Source organism: Plectropomus leopardus, chromosome 10 (assembly GCF_026936395.1).
Source record: "Plectropomus leopardus strain MGB_pleo_1.0 chromosome 10, ASM2693639v1, whole genome shotgun sequence".
Taxonomy (NCBI): domain Eukaryota; kingdom Metazoa; phylum Chordata; class Actinopteri; order Perciformes; family Serranidae; genus Plectropomus; species Plectropomus leopardus.
The window spans coordinates 7,315,524-7,341,867 of NC_142185.1; the positions used below are offsets into that span (position 1 = coordinate 7,315,524).

Consider the following 26,344-nt stretch of genomic DNA (forward strand, 5'->3'; position numbering starts at 1 on the left):
AGGTAATGTGCGGTGGGTTTATCAGAGCCTCATGCTGTAACACTGATATAATAAGCTAAAGGAAGATGTGACATTGTTTAGGACTTGGAGTGGCTGAGAGGGATGAAATTTCTCTGAAGGTTGGTCAGTATGAGTGTGTACTTTCAAATCACAACAGTCATTTGATCCATATCAAAGTAAAAATATAAAAGTGTGCAGCTTTAAAAGTGTCTCTTGCATTTTGCCCAACCTGAAAGTACTTCCATAAATTAAGAAAAAGCGCAGAACACCACAGACGTACTTGGAAATACAACTGCAGCATGTTCTCTTTAAAGGGCAATGGGGATATTATCATTAAGGTTAAGTGTTTTACAGAAGACTCCAGGGGGAATTAAAGGAATCTGTGAATCATGCTGTGGGTCACTCCTTCAAGCACTGCCAAAAAACAATTTGAGTCTTTCACGGTGATGTTGCCAACTGACATAAATACCAACAGGACTTGGCAGTGAGACTGGGTCAATAACCAATCAAAGTGTCAGTTAGAAGGGGAGTGAACACTGTCAGTTAAGGAGACAGTGTATCACTGTATATAAGGAAACCTGCAGGAGGATGATAATACCTTACAAACATTTCTATTTATTTATATCTATATATGTAAATGTTTAGGAAGTATCCACTATAGAAAATGTAAGAGGACTGAGTCTGTGGCTCTAACATTTGACTTTTCAATGTTATATATTTATGTGTATGTGTTTGTGTGTGTGTGTGTGTGTGTGTGTGTGTGTGTGTGTGTGTGTCTAACACGATGGGACTTCAAACTTATGGTAAAAATTCTGCTGTAATCAAGCTTTTTTTACGGCCTTGAGTCAAGCTTATATAATTTAAGACATTTACTTTTCAGGGCTTGCAGATATAAACATGAACAGACACACAGAGAGAACACTACTGTGAGTGTTTGTTTTAAAGAGATTTATCTTGCTGGAGTAAAAACACACATAATCTAACTGATATGAGATTCCAGTATTTGACCTAAACCGTATACACATGCCTTCAAGGGCTGTCCCTCCATTTTCCTCATGTGATCTCTGAAACAATAACTAAGCCTGTCCTGATTGCCAGTGTATCTGGGAGAGTAACCATGGAGCCTTGGTCTCCAAACAGGCTTTGGAGATCAAATGTAATGTAACAATAGAGGTACGGGTTTGGGAAAACAGTCCTCCCCTACAAGCGGCCTCACAGATTCAACTCTTGGCAGGAGAAGACAGAGGCGAGGCCAGCAGGCAGTGAGCACAGCCACATTACCAAGGAGCTGTGAGAAAGGAGAGTGTTTGCTGCACTTTAACCTTAATCCTTAAGGACATACCTCTGCTCTATGGTGACCAGGGACTACATTACACCCTGTCAAATTTCATTTCATTAAACACTGAAATATCCAGTATTTCTCAGACTTTGCTTTTTAACACTGTTCTGGTGTCAAACAATGATCTGTAACAAAAAACTAAAAAAATCTGATATTTTTCTCTTATAAGCCTAAAGAAGGTTTTAATTCACAGCATACTGAACGCAAGTGATTTTCTCCTGTTTGGCCACATGGTAGCACTGCTGTCTCACTGTTACTGTCAATAAATGTTTAAATTTTGGTGCTATACTATCTTACGTTCAATACTTAATCTGATATTGGAGAGTTTTAATGACGGTTTGGATATGAAGATGTGCATAAGGCTATGGATGAAGAGGAATTTACCTTAACCTGTCCAGCATCAAACAGCACACACTACCTGGTGAACACCGTGGAACATTTCGCTGCTAATGAGAGACATTTCTCAAGAGCTGGTGGAGACCAATCACAGAGCTAAAAGTGTCGTTGGGCTGTGACACACCAAGCTGACGGTAAGCCATTGTTCAATGTCAGGTTGTCAGTGAGACTTTGTTGCCTTTTTTCCAGCTGATTCAGCATGTTGATTTGGTGTTGCACCTCACTGAGCATGTTGATGAGTGACCTCTTTAGCAGAAATGTTTTTTAATAGCTTGTGTTATTGTTCGCTGGTGAACAGTAAATGTAATTTGGTCTTTCAAAATCAAGTTGCATTGTTAGTGTGCTAACTGGCTAACTGGCATTTTAAATTGTGACGGTCGCCTGGTTTCCCTTTTTTAATGATGGATACAGACTACTTTCACCTGCTCTCACTCAATTATTTCCTCTCATACAGGTCAGAAGTGTCAGGTCTTTTTTAAAGATAGATAGTCAAACCAAACCCACTAAAATAACTAAATGGATGGTTCTGATATGACCACAGGCACTCAATCTAAATTGTGGCATTCACATCACATTGTTTTTTTTGTTTTTTTGTTTGTTTTACAGCCAGATGTGCTCTATCCATCATTATGATCGAATCAACAAGAAGCACTCATACGGAAAATTAGATGTCGAGGGTACACAAGCTTTTTAATTCTCTCATAGCGAAGCTGGACGATATAAATACCAGTTTAGAAATGTACCCTGCAACTATTACACACGCCATAATTAGTTGTTTGTATATGATTGGAGACCAGATACACTGATGATGCATCAGGAATCCATCCTGTCGGTCTTTTGGTTTCCCTTTGGACTGTCGGACTATCGCTGCCTGCTGGTATAAAATAGTATTTCTTCTCATCCAGGCGCAGAAAATACATGCTAGTTGGCTATTTGCTGTAGTCTTTCTGGTGAGTTCAAGTGCAACATTTTGGCTGAGACAAAGGCGACATGAGGCAACGCAACAGTTGGCCAAAATTCTTTGATGTTGGGTGGTATGTCTGGGCTTTCACACATTTGCCATATCAATTTCAATGTTGTGTTTACAGTTTGTTTCACCAAAGTGGCCAAAAAGAATCATTTAATGCAGATTTGAAGCACAATTTAAAGCAAACAGCTGCCTATTTACATATGGAGCTGACAGAGCAGCATCAGCCTTCATTCATTCATTGGTGATAATTCTCTGTGGGAAGTTACCACAGCGACACCTTTCACATTATATAAAGTAATTTGAACCATTGTTAAAAGTGCCACTTAAATCAATGCATTAATCAGCAAATAATGTAGTGTACTTCTCTTACACAGGTGGAATTAACACAGTGTAACTTTATATTATAGGATTATATAGATCTAAAAAAAAAAGATCAATTCTTTCCCATTAATATGCAAATTTAGGCTCTCGGATCTAATTAGATCATTTATTCACACTCAGAATCAGTGGTGGGGAATATTAAGTGTCAAGAGTTTTTATGATGTGTCACTGAGTTCTGTAAGTGTGTTTTAAAGTACCCGTGCTTCAATAAAATTGGCTTATTAAGTCAAAGTGCTATGTTGGTATTTTAAGAAAAAGTTATGGTTGAGAGAATTCAGTTCAGGGTGAGAAACAACAGGTTCAATGGCATATAAATATCCCTTTTCTTGAATACTACTACATCTACCCAGGGAAGGTTGACTGAGCAAACTGCTGTGCTTATCCAGCAGTTATAGACATCCACACTTGCTGAAAAACTCCAAGGGCACCTTGCTGGTAACTGATGAGGGAGGGGAGCATTTGTCACTCACTCCCACCTCCCCTGCTCCGAGTCTCCTATCCAATCCGGTCACTCAAGAACAAACTCTCCTATCCTTCAGGCTACAGCTCACCCTGAGGACTGGCTTTACCTTTAGCTTTCTGACGGCATCCTTCACAACTTCTGTGCCTTTCGGGGCTTCAACCTCTGTGTTTCCAAGGAACTGGAAAGAGAACAGAAAAACATTTTATGATGTGACAACAAAGACATATAATATGTTGCATAAAAGCAGGTGTTTGGACCATAAAGGTCACAAAGAAATGATAAAAGGGACTTTAATAAGAAGTATGCTTTCATTAGACACGATAAACAGTGTTCACAAATCAAGCCAGTCAGAGTAAATTGTGAAATAGTGTTTTGGTCATAAAATGACAGAACTCTTAATTTACATACCAATCACTGATGACATTTCAGTCGATATTATCTGGTATTTTTTATTCAAAATTCAAATGTAGCTAACATTTTTATCAAAATTATTCATCCTCACATCCTTCAGAAACATCAATTTATCATTTTAGACAGACTTTTGAGGAATGTATGTCTGCAAATGCACAAACACGCACATATGCACACACTGGAGGAGCACTTCAGCTGCTCTCCAACAGATGGAGCCATTAACCTTTGTGCCTAAACATGGTGTTTTCCATCTGGCAGCAGCAACAGTAATTGTTCCAGTCAGACACACTGCTTCAGTGCCTCCTGAGCTTAATGTGTGGAGCCTGTTCCAATATCAGACTTCATAAACACTGGTGTCAGTCCCTTAAAGGTTGGAAAAAAAACAAAATAACAATGTCTCCCAATGGGGCTCAGCAAACAGCTCAGACTGACATGGATTGTCCGGATGACACAACAGAGTCTGTGTGAAGCTTTCCATGACTCGGCTTTGCTAATGTCCAGGTAGTCTTACAGCCTGGCTTGCACACAAATTATCATGTATATTATTTATATGGAATCATGCTATACTCTATAAGCAACGTCTGTTAAGGGCATTTAATGGACTTGGACATTAGCAAGAGTTTTATTCGGACATTTTGTGAAGCAGCATGTTCATGCCAGCATTAAACTAGAATTACAGCCTCACAGTTGTATGCCTCAGTGAACCAGTCAAGTTGCACTTACAGTTTACAGCCGTGTCTGTGAAAACATTGATGTTTCACACAGATCTTCCCCCCAGCAGCAAAGAACATCTATACAATCAGCACAGTTTGAGGTGTCACCAACACCAAAAGTCTTCGTCTCTATTCCTGAGTTATAATGTTGAATAATGGCCAGAAAAGTTGTTTTTTTTTTGCAGAACATTATAATGTCACAGAGATATTGACTTCTGACCTTTAGCCATAATAATGTCATCACGTCATTGTTATATCTTATTAAACATTTTTTGTGAAATTTTGTTATTATAAGCATATTATTGAGGTGAAAAAAAAGTTTTTTGAAGTCACAGTGACCTTGAACTTCGACCATCCAATTCCAAATTTGAGAAATCTTCCTCAAGGCCTTCTAGGATGACCTTCAAGGCCTTCTAGGATAGAAGGCCTTGAGGAGATTAATAATGAAGATTAATAATGCATACTATTGTTTATCTCAAATCACGACAGCTGACACAAAGGCATACAAGGCCTAAAACCCTTTGTGGGTCCATAATTTTAGACCTGACTGGGAACACAACTCCAAAAAGTCAACCCAAATTTTATGTCCACTGATTCATTTTCAAACTAAAATTTTACGACCTTGCAGTTGTATGCCTCTGTGGAACACTCAACTTGCCCCCCCCCCCCGAAATATGTCATGAGTAATGGCCAAAAAAGTGTTCTAATTAAATGAATTCTAATCCGTTCATCTGTTACTCAAAGTAGACTTTTGAGCCAAATTTGAAGAAATTCCCTGAGGTGTTCCTGAGATATCACATTGACGAGGAAGGCATGGACTTACAGAAGGACACATAAAAATGCTAATGTTATGTAAAAAAAAAACAACAAAAAAACAAAAGAATGTTTATAATGTTTAGCTTATTAAACCTGCTATATCTATTTCTAAAAATATTTGATAAATAACAGCCAATGTCAACACAAAACCTTCAACTTCTATCCATGTGTCTAAATGCGATGAGGCAGGAGAAACAACAGCACAATGGCAGTTATCAATAGAGCCAGGGAACAGATTGAGGCTTTATACGAAAGTGTCAGCACTCTGCGCCGGTGTGACAAATGCACTCCACACACTTAAGGACATGTCTGAGAGCACCACTGACAGATGCTCGGAATAGAAAGGAGGAGCACTCGTTCCTGACCAGCGAATTCTGAGCTTCGACTGGGGAGGTTTCGCGAAGGTAGACCAAACTCGGAAGCTCATCCATCAAGCGGTGCATGCAGCTGAAAGACGAACCACCCCTGACCCTCAGTCCCCATGGTGAGAATCAGGAGTTAGCTTAAAGGGAACTGTGCACAAAAAAAATAATCTAACAAAATATGCACACCCAGAAATTTCGACCCCGTGGCAGGTCTGAAAAGTTAATTGAGATGATACGACGAGGAGTGAAAACTGCACTCACTTCCACCTTCATTGTCTATGCACAGCTCACTCTTGAGTGAAAGGTTTGATCATTTTTTGGGACACAATTTTAGAAAGTGTGTCTGTGTCGTGCAATTTAAATGACTTTTGAATGTGATATGACTGTCGATGGCAGACATACTGAGCCCACCAGCTCAGGAATTCACCTCTCAATATTCTCCTTCCTCCTACAGTTCAGAGGTCAATGCCGATTACAGAAATCAGCAGGAACTCATCCAAAAACACCACAAGCAGATTTGCACAATAAATGCATGTGGACATGTTGAAAGAAGTGGCAGAGCACTGAGCTATAATCTAATCTCACCTCGTAAAATAAAACTAATCAAATTCAAAACAGTAAAATGGACTCGCAAACACTGATTGCTGCTAATGACAGGGTAAATATTTGGCAATATTTGTAGAGGCAGGTGGTGCTGGAAGGTCTCTTAATACACATGCGGTCCCTCACTATCAATTTGGGCAGCAACTAGCACATTTTTTTTTAATTAATCAATCTCATTATAATCCTGACTAATCATTTTGCCAATAAACCAATAACAAAAGCCTGTAATAATTCCTAGCAGCCCAAAGAAATGTATTTCAGTAGCTTATTTTATTAAACCAACAGCCCCAAACCCAAAGATATTACCTTTTTTTGTATATGACAAAGAAAGCAGAAGCAGCGAACAGTCACATTTAAAAAGCTGACACCAGATAATGTTTGGCGTTTTTGCTTGAAAAATGACTAAAATGATTTATTAGTTATCAAAAGTTTGCTGATTAATTTTCTGTCGCTTGACTAAACCATTAATCATATAATCATTGCAGTTCTGGTATCAATGTAGCATCACTGAGCACAGCAGAATACCTAATGTATTCTCTGTGAAAGAGGTGCTTTCAAGCAGGGCCGTAGCAAAGATTATTACATACTCAAGTTGTCCCAATGTGCCCTCAAATCTTATCCCTTCTAATTTCTTTATGTATTTATATGGATGCACTGAATTAGCAGCAGAATATTGGTATCAACTGATGTTCTTCTTGTTCACTGCCATCAGCCTGTCGACAAATAAGATGATATTCACTAATGGCTGTGGCAGATGTTTGTTGTCGTTGTCTCACATCATTTTTTTTGTCTAGGTTACATTATGATGTGTTCAAGCATAACTCAGTAAACACAAGTATTGAAAAAAAAGGTGTGTTTCACGTGAAAGGCTACTTTGAAGGTTGTTTAATAAATTTGTATGGCTGAATCTGTGCTCATTTAAAGATAGTGTAATGAAGGACTGGATAACTTTAAAAGCATTATTTTCTATAGTGTAGATTTCTGTGTTTCCCTTGCACAAAAGAGGAAACAACTAACAAAATACACAAGAATATATTAAAAAAAACATTGGTATCTGTATTGGTATCAGTATCAGCTATCAGCTACATTGTAGAAAAATCAGTATTGATATTGGCCATGAATTTCAAAACTGGTACTTCTTTACTTTACTTTTCTTTTTTTTTAAATCTAAAATGTATTTATTTTGCAAACTCATTACATTTTCACCACATTTTATTTCAAATAGAGCAGTTCTTTTAGGGCAATTTCAGCTTTTATAAACTCTGACTGCAGAGAAGTTTTTGAACTTTAGCTCTTATTTCCCTAAATAATTCCTGAAAGTCTACCAAAATTAAAAAATTCTTTCAATGAAACCTTTTTTTCAGAAAATAAGCAACCTGTTGAATGAGGCCTTTATAGATGAAACAATCATTTGATAGGGTGCCACAAAATGATGCCTCTTTTGTCAGTTACAGATAATTGGAAATTAAATATCTTTGGACTGTTGGTAAAAGAACACAGACGTCACCTTGGGTTTTGGAAAATTAGAATTTTTCACCTTTTTACCGACATTTTATAGACTAAACAACTAATTAATTAAATGAGAAAATGATTAATTAGTGAGTTACAAAAATAAAGTTACAGTCCTAAAAGCATAACTGTTATTTCCAAAAATGAGGATCTTAATGGTTTTTATGAATGACTCAATCCTTTACAAGTGTCTTTTTCTGTTTAATAGTAGTAGTCAAAGTTCAGACAAGTCTAAAGATATTAAAACTAACTTAAGAAATACAAAGTCTATGTTTCTAACTTTAAATTGAAAAACAGAGACAACATGACTTTAGTGTTCTCATTCGTAATTACACTCCTCATCTTAGTTTAAGAGAGCCTGGAGCAAAACCTCAAGGATCAAGAGAAAATGAAAACATTGCAGGTTGGTCGTGCCATAAAATCAAAAATGATTCAAGACACGATATTTTTATGACTTCTTTGAATCAGTGAATCAAATAATTTAAAAATTCAAGCTTTTCTGGGGGGGATCCTTCTCTATTTTAACTAGCCAGAAGACTGCAGTAAATTAATAACTAAGCTTATTTTCAACTATTCGGAGCACTTTAAAACCAGGGAGAACAGGCCACGCCGCCTCAGCACTTTGGCTGACTCATTCCCTCCAATTCCTCCAGTGATGAGTGGTGTACTCAGATCTCAGCAAATTTAGCCAGACAGGCAACTCATCAGCGAAAGCAGACAATATGCAGACAGTACGGGAACTGACAGTACTGCTTTGATTCTAGAGATGTGTCCTCTGCCAGTTCCGCCTGCTACTTTGCTGCATACAGTACCGCAGCTCCGGCAGTTTTGGGGGATACGGTAGTTCCATCATAACATTTCTGAAGCTCAGGATGCAGGCTGACAGATTCAGTGGCTCACAGGAGAGAAAACTCTTTGTGGAAATGAAGCAGAAAACCCATCTGACAGACAGGGAAGTGCTCCCTAAGTTCGACAGGCTTCCTTCAAGACATGTTTGTCTGAGATTTGAAAAAAAAAATCTTTTTAAAAGTGTTTTGTCACAGGCCGCTTTTGGAGCGCGCTGTTTCATTTCAAGCTCTCGTGGCAAGACCAGTTCAGGCTGGATCTGACAGAAGCGTGAGCTGCTTTTCATAAACACACCCAACACTCACGCTCTCATTAATAAATAAACAAATCAAGAAAACGGAGAGAGACTTTCAAATTAAAGTTTGACAAGTACGACTTTCTCCTGTCACAGCACCAAGGGAAAAACAGCTGCTCCATCTGATAAATACTAGAATATACATCAAAAGCAGTTCTTTCTGAAGGTGTGGTGGCATCCAAAGAAAAGTCATCTAACACTGAACATCCAAATATTTCTAAGTTCTTAAATAAAGTATTTTCCGAAATCAAATGATGTAATGGGTGTGTTCCAACAGACTTTGAGCTCCTGCTTCATTAAAAGGCCTGTTTATCTCGGGAAAAATGCATCATGGGACACCTGCACCTGCGACGTGTGGGTTCGGCAGGTCTGACAGAGCGTGAGCAAATGAACAGGAGAGTGGTAGCCACAAAAGGAGGGATTCTGTTTGGTTTCTGTCTTCCAGTTTAAACACTGTTATTAAAGCCCCTCAGTATTGTTTGGCTGCAAAAGCCCCTCTGCTGTTTCTGTGTGCAGTCACAAAGCTCTGCCACAGTCTGATGGAGGAACATACCTTGGCATTGTAGGGGATGTAATGCTTGGCCAGTGCTTCCGGGGTGTGCATCCATGATTTATCTGGAATGACACAAACAGCTCACTCAGTAAAGCACTCTGAATCAACAGTCTCTTTTGATATGGCAGAGGTACAATCAACATCAGTAGTTAAAGGGACAGTCTGGATTTTTTGAAGTAGGGTTGAGTGGGGTACTTATACATAGACAGTATGTTCAATGCAGTAGAAGTCAGTTGTCACGCCCCCAGTTTGTAGAAGCAGGCTGGAGTACTGACACTGAAGCTAAGCAATGTACTACTGTGGATGGGGGGCAGCAGAAAAACACATTTTAGCCACCTAAAAGACGTCCTACATTTAAAAATCTATATCTGTTTAATTATTCGCTCTACTGAGAATATTTTAATCACTTTACCTTTCCATCAGACAGCTCATTTCAATGGGAAAGTCATTAAAGGCTTCAATTTCCCATGTATGCTCTCAAAGCCACCAGACTCCACTGAGAAAAACAGTAATTTTAGCTCACTGAACACTGCTGGTCTACAGCTACTTCAGTCCATTTGTCAGTTTGTGTTATTCTGTGACTTTAGTGACTTCAAACTAATCTTTTTAAACACAAAAGTCATATAACAACACAAATGAAATAAGTGATCTAGGTCGCAGTAGATCAGCAGCTCCTGTGTTCAGCAATGTTAAATCGCTGTTATACTTAATGGAGTCCGGCTTTAAAGAGAGAGCAATATAACAGCTTCATTTTTGACAAACTAAAGAAGTGAAAATACCCCAAATATAGTGTACAGTTTAACTGAAATAATTTTTTTGGGGACTGTTTTTAGGTGGCTAAAATAGGTTTTGTTGCTGACCCGTCCACAGCAGTATATTGCCAAGCTTCTTACTCCTGCCTGCTTCTTTAAACTAGGGGATGCCAACTTACATCTATTATATGTAATACACTGTCATACATTATAGAACTCCACTTCAAATCATCTTACACAGGAAAATGTATTGAGAATGAATATCTACCAACAAAGCACGTCCCCACGACTTTAACATCACAGAAAAAAGGAAGAGTTGAAGTTAACAACAGAAATATGTATCAGGTAGCCAGCTTCCAGAACCAAAGAGAAAGATCAAAACTGGCTCTGATCAAAGCCTCTCTTTTTTAACAGATATCTTCTTTATTTTTTCAGTCTTTATTTAACCACGTCAAGCAGCACTGAAGGAAACTTCAGGGACAGCTTCACTCTCACACAGTAACGCACACTCACACCTGAAGGTTGCCCGGTGCAATCACGGTCTGATTTGTTGGTCACTGAACAGCTTCACTGCACAGTTGGGGGGTTATGGGACATTCTCAAGGGCACATTAAGAGTGGCAATTAGGCAAGGGGGAACACTGCTTTCATTTTTCCAGCCTCATTTGTCCCGCTGATATGGTAATTGAAGTCCACTTCTCAACTTCAGACACATTTATGGAGTAAATAGAGTACTGGGGCCTCATTACAGTCATCCTATCTGTTTAGGATCACTTTAGGTTTTTTGCTATTACAAAAATATGCCTAACTGGATTTAGAAAAAGACAGTTTAATTTTATAACTTAATTAGTTTTTGGATACCCCCAAGTTTGGTATCCTAAATTAAGTGGACATAGATCCTGCCCTAAATCCAAAACAACTTTCAACTAGAATATGCCTCCGCAAACCAGTCAGGCTGCGGTTTAAATCCATGTCTGTCTAGACTTGTATGTGGCCATGACAGTAAACAGTTGTTTACAGTTGGATGTTGCTGCAAAGAAGCTACATTTTTTTAAAACATGGATGCTTCACACACATCTTCACCCCGGCAACGCAGAAGATTGATAGAATCGGAACAGTTTCAGCACCCAAGTTAGTATCTGTCCAAATGTCTCCACTTTTGTTCCTGAGATCTGGCTTTGAGAAAAGTGTTTTTTGCAGAACATTATGACAGTGAAGATGACCTTTGCTGTTTTAGATCTAGACTGTCATCACTTCATCTTGTGTCCTATTAAACATTTGTGGGAAGTTTTGTCATAATTAGAATATGAATTCTTGAGGTAGGACCCAAAACATGTTTTATGAGTCAGTTACCTTCAATCACCAAAATTTAATCAGATCTTTCTTGTTTGTGCCAAATTTTAGGTAACCCTCAAGATTTAACACACAACTTTGACCTCTGACCACCAGAATCTATTCATGTTATCCTTGAATCCAAGTAGATGTTTGTGCAAAATTTGAAGAAATTCCCTCTACAAGTTATTAGCGTATGAATACTTGATTTATTGCCCAAAACAAGTGTTGTGAGATCACAGTGACCTTTAAACTTTGAACCACATCTAATCAGTTCATCCTTTAGTCCAAGTGGATGCTTGTGCCAAATCTGAGGCAATTCCCTCAAGGTGTTCTTGAGATACCATGTACACAAGAATTGGATGTACAGATGGATGACCAGACGGACAAATATAATGCCTCCGGCCAAAACTGTAACCAGCACTGAGGCATAGACATGGCAGCAGCACTGTGGTTGGGTCTGTACGAAGATGGGGAACAACATGAACACCATAAGTATATTGATTAAAAGGTTACCAAAACCATATGATGATGCTTTAAATTCCATGTTTTTGTTTCGACTGCAAAAACAATAATTCTGAATTTATATTGACTATTGATTATATTAAATTTTTATTATAATCAGTGCCTCATTTTCCTTGTTGCTAAAATGAAACAGACATTTCTTTTTCCCATGATATTAAGCTAACAAGCTTGTCTATCTCGGTTAGCCTGCTGGTACATTCTAATCATTACTATAGGATGAGTGCTGATGAAAGAATCAGTTTCAAAGTTATAGCTTGTATTTCTTCAATTAAGATAAGAAAGGAGGATTTGATAAGATAGGCAGTCTATCGGACACAGCCATGACTTTAGGAAATGCTGCTGTAATAGAAAGACAGAATTTGTGATGTGAACGGGCTCCATATAGTAAAAATAAGGGTAAGACAACATACATTGACAGTTGCTGGCAATTAGTAAAAATCAGACACTATACTAATACTAATACTACTACTACTAATAATAATATCAAATAAAACAAAATCAAAATTAAAATTAAGAAATTAAAAACATATTGAAAGAAGAAAATGTAATAAAATAATATGTATACTAAAATAAAAATAAAATGATACAATATTATCTCAACATAAATCTCATTCAACCCATGAGGAATGAGGGTGTTAAGCTGATGAATCCAGTAAGTCTCTTTTTAAAGAAGAACTGTATCTGTGTTTCCACCTCTCCGTGGTACCTTCATTGTTTTAGTTGCTGGCACTAACACACAAAGAAGTGTTGTAACAATCCAACAAAGGTAGTAAAAAACAAGACTGCAGGCTAATAAAAGTGGAGGTAAACATTGCATAATTTAAAATATATTTTTGAAAAAATAAACTTTGCATGTGTTTTCCAGGGGAGGAAATACACTGTTTGCCAGTTATGGGTTTTGGTGAAAAACACTGAATAAAAAAAAAGCACTTCAGTGAGAAATGTGTACTTGTAACCCAGACTGACAAAAGGAAAAAGAAGAGACACTGAAGATCACATCAACACGAAATGAGCAGTGGGTCAGAGGTCACTGCAGATCATTGAAGGTTTCCAGAATTTCTTAATCATCCCCTGATTAAGCATCCTTTTCTCACTTCATTTCCTTTTTCATAGACGGCTTATCGCCACGTTAATGAATCCTGTGACAAAAGACGCATGACTGTGACCTTGGGGGCACTCAACTCCTGTAGACTGATTGCGTTAATCAAGACTTTGCAAGGTGCAAACCATGTGAATCAACTTCGCAGTGTCCTCTGCGCAAGTATGCTAATGACTTTGTTTACATTGATGTTGTCGGCTAAGTGGCTTGATGAATTCAAAGTCTCTTCTAATTAGTGTTCATTTGGTGCCCCGCATTTGCTTAATTGTGATTGCTTATGTTTGCTAATCTCCCATATTACTTACAAGGAAACCAACAGGCTTAGTGAGCTGACTCGCAAAGGAAGTCGCGTATAATTCTTCCGGATATCAGTTTGATGGCAGGAAGCAAGGATGCAAAGGAAAACAACCAACTCGCAGAGAACTTTGTTTCACTTTTCAGACACTGCACGGTCAACTGGGAGCCTTTTTCCCCTACTTACATTGTCCTCCTTTTAAGTTTACTTAACAGCTGTGCAATGAGATTATCCCTGCTTGCACCTTGCAACAGTCTCCTCCAAAGTGCAATCAATTTCCTGCTGGGACTCTTGAATGAGAGTTGATAGAGGGATGAAGCATCTCCTCCTTTCTTGTGCAGCTAAGGAGGCTTATAAACTGTAAATTCCAAGAAAGAGGATAGAGGAAGTGTGGAGGAGAGTGGCGAGGGCTGACACAGCGGCATGGCAGGTAGGCTGACATTTTTTCAAGGCGTCAGCACACACTGTTCTGATTAAAAGGCAGGAGACTGAGGGGGGGAGGGAAGGGCGTACTTCTTTCTCTCACTTTGCTGCATAAAATGGAAACTCAAGTACGTCAAGAGCGGCAAAAGTTACAAGTGGTATTCCGGAGGTTGCCAAAAAAGGGAAGATGAACTGTCGGGGCGTGAGGATGAGTCGTGGCGTGTGAAGGTCACTGTGTGTGGTTGACTTGTCAGGTGTTGGATGAAGATGAGAGAAAATTGAAGAGATGACAGGCTGAAAAGTGTCGGTGGCTCTCTGTCACACTGTTGGTGTGCTGCATGCAGGTCTCCAGAGACAGACAGTGCAATGCTGCTCAGTGCTTTGCCGCTTCCTGCAGGACCAGTTAGGACGTGTGACAGTAAAAGGTCACACGTCCTTCATGCATGTTACACTCCAAGGATTTATAAAAGCTGCCTTCATCTTTCCTTCACAGCGTGGGATTGACTCTGTCTAAAAACCACTATTTTATCATTTTCCATCCGGTGATTACAAATCAGGGAGGTTCTAACCATACACAGTGGCTGCAGAAGTATTCACTCCCTCCTTGGCATTTTTCCTATTTTGTTGCACAACAGCCTGAAAATGGGTGAAGTGAAATGAAAAATAAATAAATAAATAAATAAAAAAAACTTAAATACAGGGCGGCACGGTGGCTTTGTGGTTAGCACTGTTGCCTCACAGCAAGAGGGTCCCTGGTTCGAATCCCGGTTGGAACGGGGTTCGGTCCGGGCGGGGGCCCCTCTGTGTGGAGTTTGCATGTTCTCCCCATGTCCGCGTGGGTTCTCTCCGGGGTCTCCGGCTTCCTCCCACGGTCCAAAGACATGCAGCTCAGGTTAATTGATGACTCTCAATTGCCCTTAGGTGTGATTGTGAGTGTGTATGGTCGTTCGTCTATATGTGTCGGCCCTGCGATAGTCTGGCGAACTGTCCAGGGTGTACCCCGCCTTCCGCCCGATGACAGCTGGGATTGGCTCCAGCCCCCCCGCGACCCTTACGAGGACAAGCGGTTACAGAAAATGACTGACTTAAATACAGAAAAATAAAATAATGAAAAATGGTGCATGCACAGGTATTCACCCATGCCTTTGCTGTGACACCCCCAGATAAGACCTGGAGCTACCAATCACCTTCAAAAGTCAAATAATTGGTTAAATAAAGTCAACCTGTGTGCACATGATCGTAGTTCTGTTATTCTCTGTAGATCCATTACAAAAAAAATCCCAACAGAAATCCCTTGAAATTACAGGCTGTAGTGCAACAAAATAGAAAAAATGCCAAGGGGCAGGGGGGGTATATTTTTGCAAGGCACTGCAGGGCTTTTTTGTTTTTCTCACTCCCCCTTCTTTATCTGTCTTGTTTAAATTCTTCCTGATGTATTGGCAGTCTGTGGACTCGAGCCTACAATGCTTCCCGCAGATACCCGCTCTAATTAAACAGAGCAGACGGATATAAATGGTTAGTCGTTTGGCATGGCAGAAAGAAAACAAAAGAAGGAATGTGTACCTTTAGTTAACAAGAGAAGCTCATTCCTTAGCAATGCAAATGAAAAAGGCTCTGGTGGCTCTTATCTGCCTCGGCTGCAGTAACACAAATGTTCCAGCGCATTACTGTATTACTGTATGTGTTGTGGTGAGCAGTTTGACTAAACTATGTATCAGACAATACTATTCCTTTTTAAACTAACATTTAAAATTCCCTACAGGCCTAACAAGCATTTGTATTGTAGTATGCACAAAAGTAAATAGACCAAAAGTCCAGCACATTTTGTGCATTTGTTGATGGTCTGATCTATTAGACCTTTATCTCCAACCATGTCTTCTTATCTGCAAGCTAACCGATGTATTTCCCTTTATCTCACATTCTGCTGTGAATTCAGGCAAAGGGTCTTTATAGTCAGTGAGATACACATCCAAACAAACCAAGAACTGCAGTTTTTCAAAGTCCTCCACAAAAAGAAGCAAAAAAAAAGTAATATGGATTATTACATATCATTCCTCACTTTTAAAGATACTGTAAGTAAGGTAATATCTCACTGAAAGAAAAGGTGAAACTATGAAACCGGTGCCAAAGATCAGCCAAAAAGAACCTTTCAAGGACGAGATGTAAGTTCAGGGGCTTTGCTTTTATCAGGGCTATATTCAAGGAAAATCTTGGTCAGCTGAATTCTACAAGCCCTTCAACACATCCATCAGTTGATGGAGGGAAAAAAAACTTTATATTTTTTCCAGATTAAACTTTTGCAACCTGGAGCCAACATCTTTTTTCTTTTGCTGCTTTTATATGCCTTTCGCTAGTATTTTAAGCTTTGAACCCTGAAGCAAATTGGTGCGATTTCTTTCAAAAACATGGGGGAAAAGGCGATGTGCAACTTAACTGGTAAGAAATGCTCCACAAATTGCAAGAAAATAGTAGATTTAGAAACTGATTTTAAAAGAAGCTAGAGAAAAATGTTGCGGGAAATGAAAAAAATATATGGAAAAATATTTTTTTAAAAATATATAGAATTATCATAATTACATGTTTAAAATAATGTTGCAGACAGAGTTATTTTAAACTTTTACACTCTATTTCCTTGTCATTTCCTTTTTTTTTTTAAACTAATTTTCAGGTAATTTATCTGTACTTTTTATCAAGTTCTGGCCATTTCTATTTGTATTGCTCATTGCTTTCTTCCCATGTTTTTGAAAGAAATCAATTTGATTAGCTTCAAAGGGTAAACTAATTCTCCATAGGTCACTGAGTGCACTCTACCTGGTAGCATTGCGTTTCCGCCAAAGTGGGGTTTTTTTTGTCCCCTCACAGGGTTCGAAATTAATGCTTGCCTCGGGCAAGTAAACTCAAGTGGAATACATTGAGTAAAAAATAAATGTGATCTCCACTGTATTGCTGAATATTTAAATGTAGGCAGCTTAAGTGACAGGCAGTCTGTGAGGCATTACTACAGTCTGTAAGTCAGATCCAGCCCTCACTCCTCCACAGCTCCACCCTCTGTTTAAACAAGGTCACTTCTGACAAGATGTCAAACTAAGAAAATAGGGGTCTTATCAACATCAGGAAAAGTTGTGTGGAGTTTGGACTGAACGCAGCAGACTGCGAGAGGATCCCCACAAATGGCATATGCTGAGCTGCCAGTCAAACCAGAGGAAAGAAACAAAACCGAAAGCGCCGCTTGATGAGAGGGAGGAGAGCCGGCATCAGGGCGAGGCTGACCCGACTTGGACCAAGAGCTGTTTCTCTACCAAGCCCTCTTTTGTCAAGTGTCCGGTCGAAGGAGAATTAAGTGGATGAAATGTGATTTTGGCTCACTCAGCAACAGGAGATCAGAGACTGCTCTGCGCACATCTTCACAGAGACATGGTTAACCCCTAACATCCCGGATCAAGCTATTGCACTGGATGGACTGACCTTGTTGGGAGCCATAAGCACAAAAGACTCTGATGCCAAAAAAAATGCCCTGCAGGAATTGAATGATACCACCAGGAGCAGCAGCATCATCAAGGAACCAGATGGAATCTTCATAGTAGCTGTTGATTTTAATCAACTCATTCTTCAACTCCAAAGATGTAACAGGATCAAGGACGAATAAATCTACCTTGTACCTTCTAAAAACCAATGGGTGACATCACAGTGGACTAAATCCATTATTTTATTTTGTCTATGATCTCCGCCAATGGCCAATACTTAAGTAAATTGGCCATCCCTTCGTAAAACAATATCTGCTCTAATACATATCAATAAGTGTTGTGGTCGCCCCTCTTTAACATTCTCCGTGTTCAGCTCTTACCCTTTAGAGCTTGAGTGCGGCGCTGTAAGTGCACAATTTTTCTATAGGGCCTCCAGAAGTGAGCAGGCAATAGCCTAATTCACTGCAGTGCTCAATCACTGACACACAGTGAATTTGCTGGGTATGCACAGTTCTCCATCATGCAGAAGACAACTTCAAGCAGAAAGGACCTGCACCGCACTCCCACTAAGGCCCAACAAGACAGTGCTACTCCATTTGAAACATCCATCTGCTTCCAAATGTTAACCACTATTTGACATAAAGAGTAAAATGCTGAATGTTGCGATGGCATAGAAACAGTGACAGTGTGTCCTTTGAGACAATCTCACTTGAGGTTTTGTCTGCAGCATATAGAGCAGATTACATTTGGGGGTAAAATATCACAAGTTCTCTGTGATTGAATTTATTACAACAACACTGCAATCTACTTGACAAATTGAACCTCTCTTGACAGTGAAAAGTGAATATTCTTAGATCCGTGCTGGTAGTACTTATTGCAGGGTTACTGTATTGGGTCAAATTACACTGTGCAAGCCTTCATGCTTTTGTGTCAGGCTCCTGTAAGTTCATCTAATGCCACTTCTCTGTTACGTTGAAAAGCTCTTGATAGGGTTCACTCAATTTAATGTGAAGCTCAAATGCAGAAGAAATTGCTGCAAAGGAGAAATTCAGGATCCATTCATGACTAATACGGATTACTTGGAGCCAAAAAGGGAAATGCTTAAGGATCATGGACATGGTCATATGGCTTTATAAGCCAGCGTGGTCAGAGCAGACATTCAGACAGTGACACATGCTGAAAAGCTCTGGGCTCTCCTTATACACCAGAGTGTCCTTCCAATCAGACATGTGTTAATTGCATTTGGGGGTTGGAGGAGAGTGGGGGGACACCATCAGTGTATCTGGTCTCCAATTATATACAAACAATTAATTATGGCTTGTGTAATAGTTGCAGGGTTTATTTCTAAACTGGTATTTATATTGTCCAACATGGCCATGAGGAAATTAAAAAGCTTGTTTATCTTGAACATCTAATTTTCTGTATGAGTGCATCTTGTTGATTCGATCATAATGATGGATAGAGGACATCTGGCTTTAATAATTTTCCAAAAATTGCTTAAAAATTATGTGAGTATCAAGATTCAGATGAATAAGTGCTAGTGATTTTATCAGAATGATCCATCCAATCATGTTAGTGGGTTTGACCAGCTGTCCTTTACTGAACCGCACTGAACTGACATCATGGAGATGGAGGGTGACTTTTGCCTCACTTTGCCTGTGTCTACGCCAAAAAGTTATACTTGAACACACCGTAAAGACTATAGCTAAAAGCCAGCTTGCACATTCATTCTAAGCCTGCTTCATCCAAGAAAGTTAATCTTATTTAACCAATAAGCACATGAGCACTACAACTCTATGCTGAAAGAACAAATAATCTTTACTTTGGGCTAGCAAACACTAACACAAACAATTATGAATGGAGCTCAATCTATTACACTAAAATTACTCCATCGCTGTTGTATGTCTCCACAAACCAGTTAAGTTGAAGCTCACAATCATGTCTGTGAAACATGGATGCTTCACACACATCTTCAACCTGGCAGCACACAAGATCTACACAATCAGCACAGTTTCAAGATTTTCTGGCCAAATGTCTCCCCTTATGTTCCTGAGTTATGACATTGAGTAACAGCCAAAAAAGTGTTTTTGCAGGACATTATGAGCTCACAGTGACTTTGACCTTCGGCCATCAAATTCTAATCAGTTTGTTTTTTGAGTCCAAGTGGACATTTGTGCCAAATGTGAAGAAATTCCCTCAAGGTGTTCTTGTGATATCACATTTAAGAGAATGAGAACAGTGTGAGGTCACAGTGGCCTATGACCACAAAAATCGAGTAAGTTTATTATTGAGTCTAAGTGGACGTTTGAGCCAAATGTGAAGAAATTCTCTCGAGATGTTCTTGAGTTTTCACATTCACAATAATGAGACAGAAGAGGTCACAGTAACCTGGACTTTTGACCTATGACCACCAAAATCTAAACACTTCATTGTTTCGTAATACAGGAGGTTTGTGCCAAATTTTAAGAAATTCCCACAGGGCCTTCTTGAGATTCATGACATTCATGAGAATGGGGCAGATGGACAGGTATGAGGCCAGAGGCAATATGTTGGTGCAGAAGCATGAAAATAATCTTAACAGTTATAATAAGTTTGTCATGATCTCACGCTCTTAACTAGCCTTTTGTTTGCATTTTTCACTTACATTTCTCTCTTAAACTAGTGCCACTTGTACGGGACACACTTCAAAAATTATGGCAAAGGACTCTCAGCAACGGCTTGATCAGCGTCTGACTGTCAGCTTGGTCTGTCAGGGCCCTTATATGTAGCTACTGACAACAGTTCTGAAATTGGTCACTGTTCAAGAGCGAATAAAACAAAAACATGTAAAATAAAATCAGTCTATTATTTTGTTCCAGCAGTTGAACAACGCACAATAAAAACAGATTCGCCATGACTGCATGCATGATTAGAAGAAAACTCGTGTCACAATAAAACAGAAGAAGCTCCAGCTACCGCTGCTGTAAGAGAATCTAGGGCAAAGGGTGCACTGTCCTTCTGTATGATCACAGCAGTGTGGGCCGTTATATTTAGGCTATTCTTTTACAATGACATGACTAATCTTCAGCGACCATCTGTTGGTGTGACAGAATTGTAAATTAAGTATTACTACAGTCAATCAGCTCAGATACGATGTAGCGCAGTACAGTGACCTGCAATGGAATTATACCAGATATCCACCAAACACGCTGTGGATTCAGTGCATGCTTCCAATTACTAACAGAGTGAATAAATCTGGAAGTTTCTTTATACATCAGCAGGACATTGTTACATTATTACAATTACGTGTTTTTTTTTAATCAACCTTTGCGGTGGCTCAGAAGAGCAAGCAAACTATTCTTTATACCAGCATTAACCATTGTATTATTGTTATACAGTATATATGAAGATATAATCCAAAATGTGCTTCTTGTTACTTCAATGTGCTGTTTGACCTTCACTGTGCAGAATGATGCATGTGCAGAGTCTTTTTTCATAATTCTCTGCTGAAGGTGGAAAGTTCATCTGTGCTCACCTTAAATCTCAACACATGAATGTATGAGATTTTATGACATCACAACTTGTTTAGAATCCAATCCTTCAATATGCAATCAGTGATGTGGAAACTTGAAGCATCCTGTGTGCATACAGAGAACCATCTTTCTGTAAGGTAAAAGGCATTTTGTGTAAAGTAGTACAAGTTTTGAAATGAACAATATATGCATATTCATAGATTCTGCATTGTTTCATGAGGGAGAAGGAGTAGGTGTAATTTCTTAGATTTTTTTTTAGTAGTTTTATTTTTTTTTTAGTTTTTAAGTAGGGAGCTGGGGGTTTTTTTGTGTGGGAAAAACATCAGCAGAAAAAAATATTTTTTTAACTGTCTTGAACCAGTTCTGATATTTACATTTCACAAATTCTGTTTTTCAGACTTAACAAATACAGGAAATATTGTGCAGCTTTTGCCAACTCAGCAAAAGCTAATTTATATAGAACCTACACATAATGCCTCTATGTGGTAAATCAGTACAGTATATTTGGTATTTGAGGCAAAGCAAGTACAGTGCTGCAGGTCAGTCAGAGGTAATGAATCACACTCAGTTGCCAGTTCATAGCTGAGAGAAATGCTGCCAAATACGTTTCAGATTTCTCCCCTCGTGAAGGTTATAGTGTCCCTGTCTATTCCTATCAATGAAGTTAGACTAAATCTCAGAGGCATCTGTTATATAGCTCAATACAATACAACAGCATCACAAACTACTCTGAAAAAGATCATTAAGTTGATAAAAACCTCATTAAAGAGCCAACAAAAAACTTTTTTATTCAGCTACAGCTATTCATTATGGTTCTCTGTGAATGTCAATATCTATGCAGAGGTCTGATTGATTGAATTTTCAGAATAAAGCCAAAAACAGATGTTTTTAGATGGATTTCATACTTAAAGTGACATATAAGTGACACATAATGAGTTTTATATTTACTTGGGAGCAAAAGAGGGTGCACAAATGTATCTAAAAAAGGCCAATTTAAAGATTTTGCATCAACGTGGAGCAGGAACTTTGAAAACCTCTCTAAATGTGTTCTGCATTGTTTTATTAGCATCTGGCCACGCAAAGGTAATATTCAGATGCTGTGATATGGTGTAGTAGAAGTTGTGTGCTGCAACTGCATAATTTCAAAGGGATATTCACTCTCAAAGTGTAAAGTTTTGTAAGGCAAATAAATCTTTCATTTATTCTCTCTTATTTCTTCATTTAATATGACCCAGTTGCATCTATACTGATGCTTATACCTCTACAGTAAATCTCCAGTATTAGAGAACAAAATTATTTATATAGACCATGTAGTTTTATTTTTAGGCAGGCAGAATTGCGTCATGAAAGCGAGGCTTATAGGGAACAAATACAGATGGCATTAATGTTGTAAAGCCATACCTTGTGTATTAACATTTACTTCAGAATGATCAGTTAAAGCAAAACATTTGTCTATTTCTTCTTTTGACTACAAAAAGTGAACATTATAAGAGTTATTCATGCCTGTTTTTTTCCTTCCTTTTTTCATTTCAGCTTGGTGCACGTAATAGATTGAATGTAGACATGATACAGTATTCACAAGGTCATCAGCTGCCAAGTCACGAAATCACTTTAAGAGGTCAGAGTAGGTTATGTTGCTGGTGCAGCGCATGACATAATAGATGAGTCCTGTTTTCATAACTGCTGCTCTGTGGCTCACCGGAAAGGTGCACACGAAATCTGTCCAACTACTCAGTGCAAGTCACGTCCTAGAGCATGGGGCAATAAACATGGGATATAAAAATGATCAAGATCCCCTTTGGCATTACCTGCTAGACGTGATCAAGTCCACAAAACACAGCCAGACCCAGAGATAAAGGGGGAGCTAAATCAGTGGAGTGGGCCTGCTGTCAGTGCCAGCTTCACTCTCTCACCCAGAGGGAGTCACAACGGGTACAAAACATTATAAATACATGAACCTTTGCTACACACGTTTGACCGTTCTTTGACTTTTTCAGATTTATGAGTAACTATTACACATTAAGAATACAAAGAAAACAACGACTTACAATCTGGAACCATTCTGAGCTTTCGTCCAGACTAGGGGTGGGCATGGGCACTCAAGTACTTGTCTGGGACATTGATTTTCATTCAACATGCAGAGTAATCGCTGCCCAATGTCCATCATGTAACCATTACTTTAACATCTGTTTTTTTACTATTTGAAATGGGTAAAATCATATTTTATTGTAGAGCTGCGAGCAGTGTCTTGCTATGCTTAGCATCTCCTTACCATGCTGTTGCTCTGTCTTTATCATGAGACTACTGCTGCAGGAGTGTGAGCTCAACACAGAGGAACAGTTGATAAGAGTCAGACTGCACACACACACACACACACCCACACACACATATACAATGTCAGGGCTAACTGTAGCATCACACAGCTAATGTTACCTAGTGGTTATTAACAGGACAGAGTGGAGCTGTTTTGGTGTCAGTTTGTAAGAACGTTGGGGCAGATGTTAAACTGACTTCGAGGAGAGTGGCTAGGTGACGAGCTGTCAGTGCTGCTCTGCCAGCCGGCTGAGAATAATAGTCAAGACATTTACAACACAAAACACAAAACTTTTACTACCTCTGAAAGGAGAGCCAATCACATTATAAAAGATCCCACTCACACTCTGCATAAGTCTTTCAGCTACTACCATCAGGCCGCCGCTATAAACTCCCCTTGGGCAAGAAGACACTTAAAAAACTCCTTTATTCCCATTACCACAAATATCTTAAATAAATGGTAATGATGCACACATCTACATGAACACTCATGTCATTTTGCACACAGTAGTTTATTGTAATTTTTCTATTGTCTAAATTATTAGTATTAGGTATTTAATCCGTTTTTGGAAAATAATGCTGTATGGTTATTGTCCGAGTTTGTTTTTGCACTTTATGTTGTATGTTGAGCTATGTCTAAGACAATTTTCTGTCACGAAGGACAATCAAGTTTTCTGAATCTGAATCTGTAAATGGAGAGTACTTTGAAACACACTGTTAAAGCTCACTGAGTCAGTGGAGTGCTGGACTAAAGGCAAATGCTGTTTTGTATTTCATGTCTGTTTTTGTTTTTGTTTTGTTTGTTTTTTCTTAAAAATTAGCGATTAGTTTCCAGTGAGTAGGTGTCAGCCTATTGAAAGCTAGTGTGTCTGAGTACTCGAGCACACTATAATAATTTAATGCAAGTACTTGAATATTTAAGTTACTTCAAATGCCCATCCCTAGTCCAAGCCATCCTTTTGGTATTAATGAATAAATAAATAAAAAATGTGCAAATGATAATGGAGGGGGGCAATGTTAACAGCATCAACAACACAAGGCAATGATCCTGTTTTATACCTATTAAGAGTTCAGCAGAGACTGAATCATTTACTCTAATGTGAAATCACTAGCAAATAAACCTCTATTCAGCCCATGTGGGAGGTTGTCAGCTGCAGAGCTGCATATCAGATGATATTTCCAATTAGGTTTCATCCACAACTGAAGTCAAATTTGGTCAGAAATTGAAAAAAAAAACTTTTCTAAGGAATCACATTGTTGCATAATGAGACCAGAAACAATCTAGCAGGCCCGTCTAAATCTATTCTAACACGATTCAGAGTCCTACCCAGACGAGTAATTGCACTGTGCATCTTCTTATCGTCCTCATCATAGGATTTTCATTAGGAACAGTTCGAGATACCAACTAATTCAAAACTTGTACAAAAGGCCTTGGTTCAGATTTTTATATTAAAGTGTCTGGAGGATAAACTCTGAAGTGACATTTAATCCATTCATCGACATTCACTTTGTTTGCTACAGGAAACTCAGAATACCGAGGTCCACTGAGCGTGCATGCCACTGGCTAAATATACCGTGCACACACATGAATGCCTCCAGATATTTTTGTATATTATGGTTCATGCTCTCAAATAAAAAAACATTTTATCTTTCAGGAAGGAAAAAGCTTTTTGTTATGCTATCTGTTGCAGACCTTTTGGCACCATTTGCTACAGACAGACTGTGACAACTGTTGCAGAAATTAAATCTAGAGAGAAGCCTAGGGGTCAGGCATCTGTTGGCGTTTAGATATAATAGTGCATGATGGAGGTCAGCGAAATGTTTTGGGTCTTTTGGTGAAAAGGCTTTAACACGCTTTTATGGCAGACGAGTGCATGGGTGCAGCTCCTCGCAGTTGCAAAAGAGAAGGACAGTGTGTGCTCGCCTGTCTGGAGGAATTTGTCGAGAGAACTGTTTACTGTCTTTTTAACCGTCCCTCCTTTTTTGAAGAGGCCCTCATTATCTTCTGCTGCCACTTTAAGATTGTGCCTTGTTTCAGCTATAATTTCCTTTTTTTCCCAACATGCCCCCACAATATAGCATGTGTGTAAATGTGCAAGCTGAGGTATCAGCTGAAATTCACTGACATGAAACGCTCGTTAAAATCAAAGCTATTTCCATTATACGCAGTCAAAGGGAAATTTAATGTGAGGTGAGTAGGGACGATCCTCCCTCCTTCCCTGATCACCATCTTTAGCTCCTAAAATAGAGGGCTTAATGGGAAAAAAGTGAATTATATCACCCAAACGTCATTAAAGCCCGATGCAACACCTGGGCCCCGGACACTTTCCTCAACACTGTCCAAGGCTCCTCCAGGTCTGTTGAGTCACAGCAGAGGGAGTGGGACAGATGGTGGTAAACACATCAAGCTGTTATGCAAACTGCACTCACAAATATCCTTTCCCGTGCATTTGGGCAGGGTCACCTCAAGACTCTGCTGTGCCGCACAACCACCTTCACTGTCTGACACTTACATGAATGCATGGAAGAATGCATGTTTTGTATTCTGTTTGTATTGACGGTTCTTTCATAGCTTTATGGGAATTAATGTCTTTCTCTTTGGGCTGTTTTATTACAACCAGTGTTGGGTAAACAACCTTTGAATTTTCCCGGAGTATATGATTTTTATCTAAATAATAAAGTCATTTCATCCGCCAAACTAATACAAACATCACACAGTTTTGTTTTCCATTTGGAGCCTCCGAGCAGGAAGACTTTTTAGTGTTGCCAATTTAATGAGCTGCACAGGGCTAAAATAAAAGATTAAAGGCCGGTCAAATCCACATGTTCAGACATGGTGGATTCATTTAATAGTTTTATCGCACAAGATTCACTAAATGTATTTCTATGAAAACCAGAGAAAGAGAAAACGAGCAAGCACCCTATTTCGTCCAAAAATTTGCTGTGGTGTGTACAGAAATTAAGTTTCTT

General features: G+C 38.9%; 1 protein-coding gene across 5 annotated transcripts in view; it reads right to left on the minus strand.

Moving 5' to 3' along the window:
- Nucleotides 1-26,344, minus strand: part of gulp1a (GULP PTB domain containing engulfment adaptor 1a) — a 132,787-nt gene that overhangs the window by 20,915 nt on the left and 85,528 nt on the right. For all 5 annotated transcript variants that reach the window (XM_088082965.1, XM_088082964.1, XM_042494467.2 and 2 more), the window contains 2 exons: nt 9,661-9,722; nt 3,656-3,727 (listed from right to left, as the gene is read on the minus strand). In XM_088082965.1, coding sequence (XP_087939091.1) covers nt 3,656-3,727; nt 9,661-9,722 — 134 coding nt within the window. The remainder of the gene's footprint in view (nt 1-3,655; nt 3,728-9,660; nt 9,723-26,344) is intronic.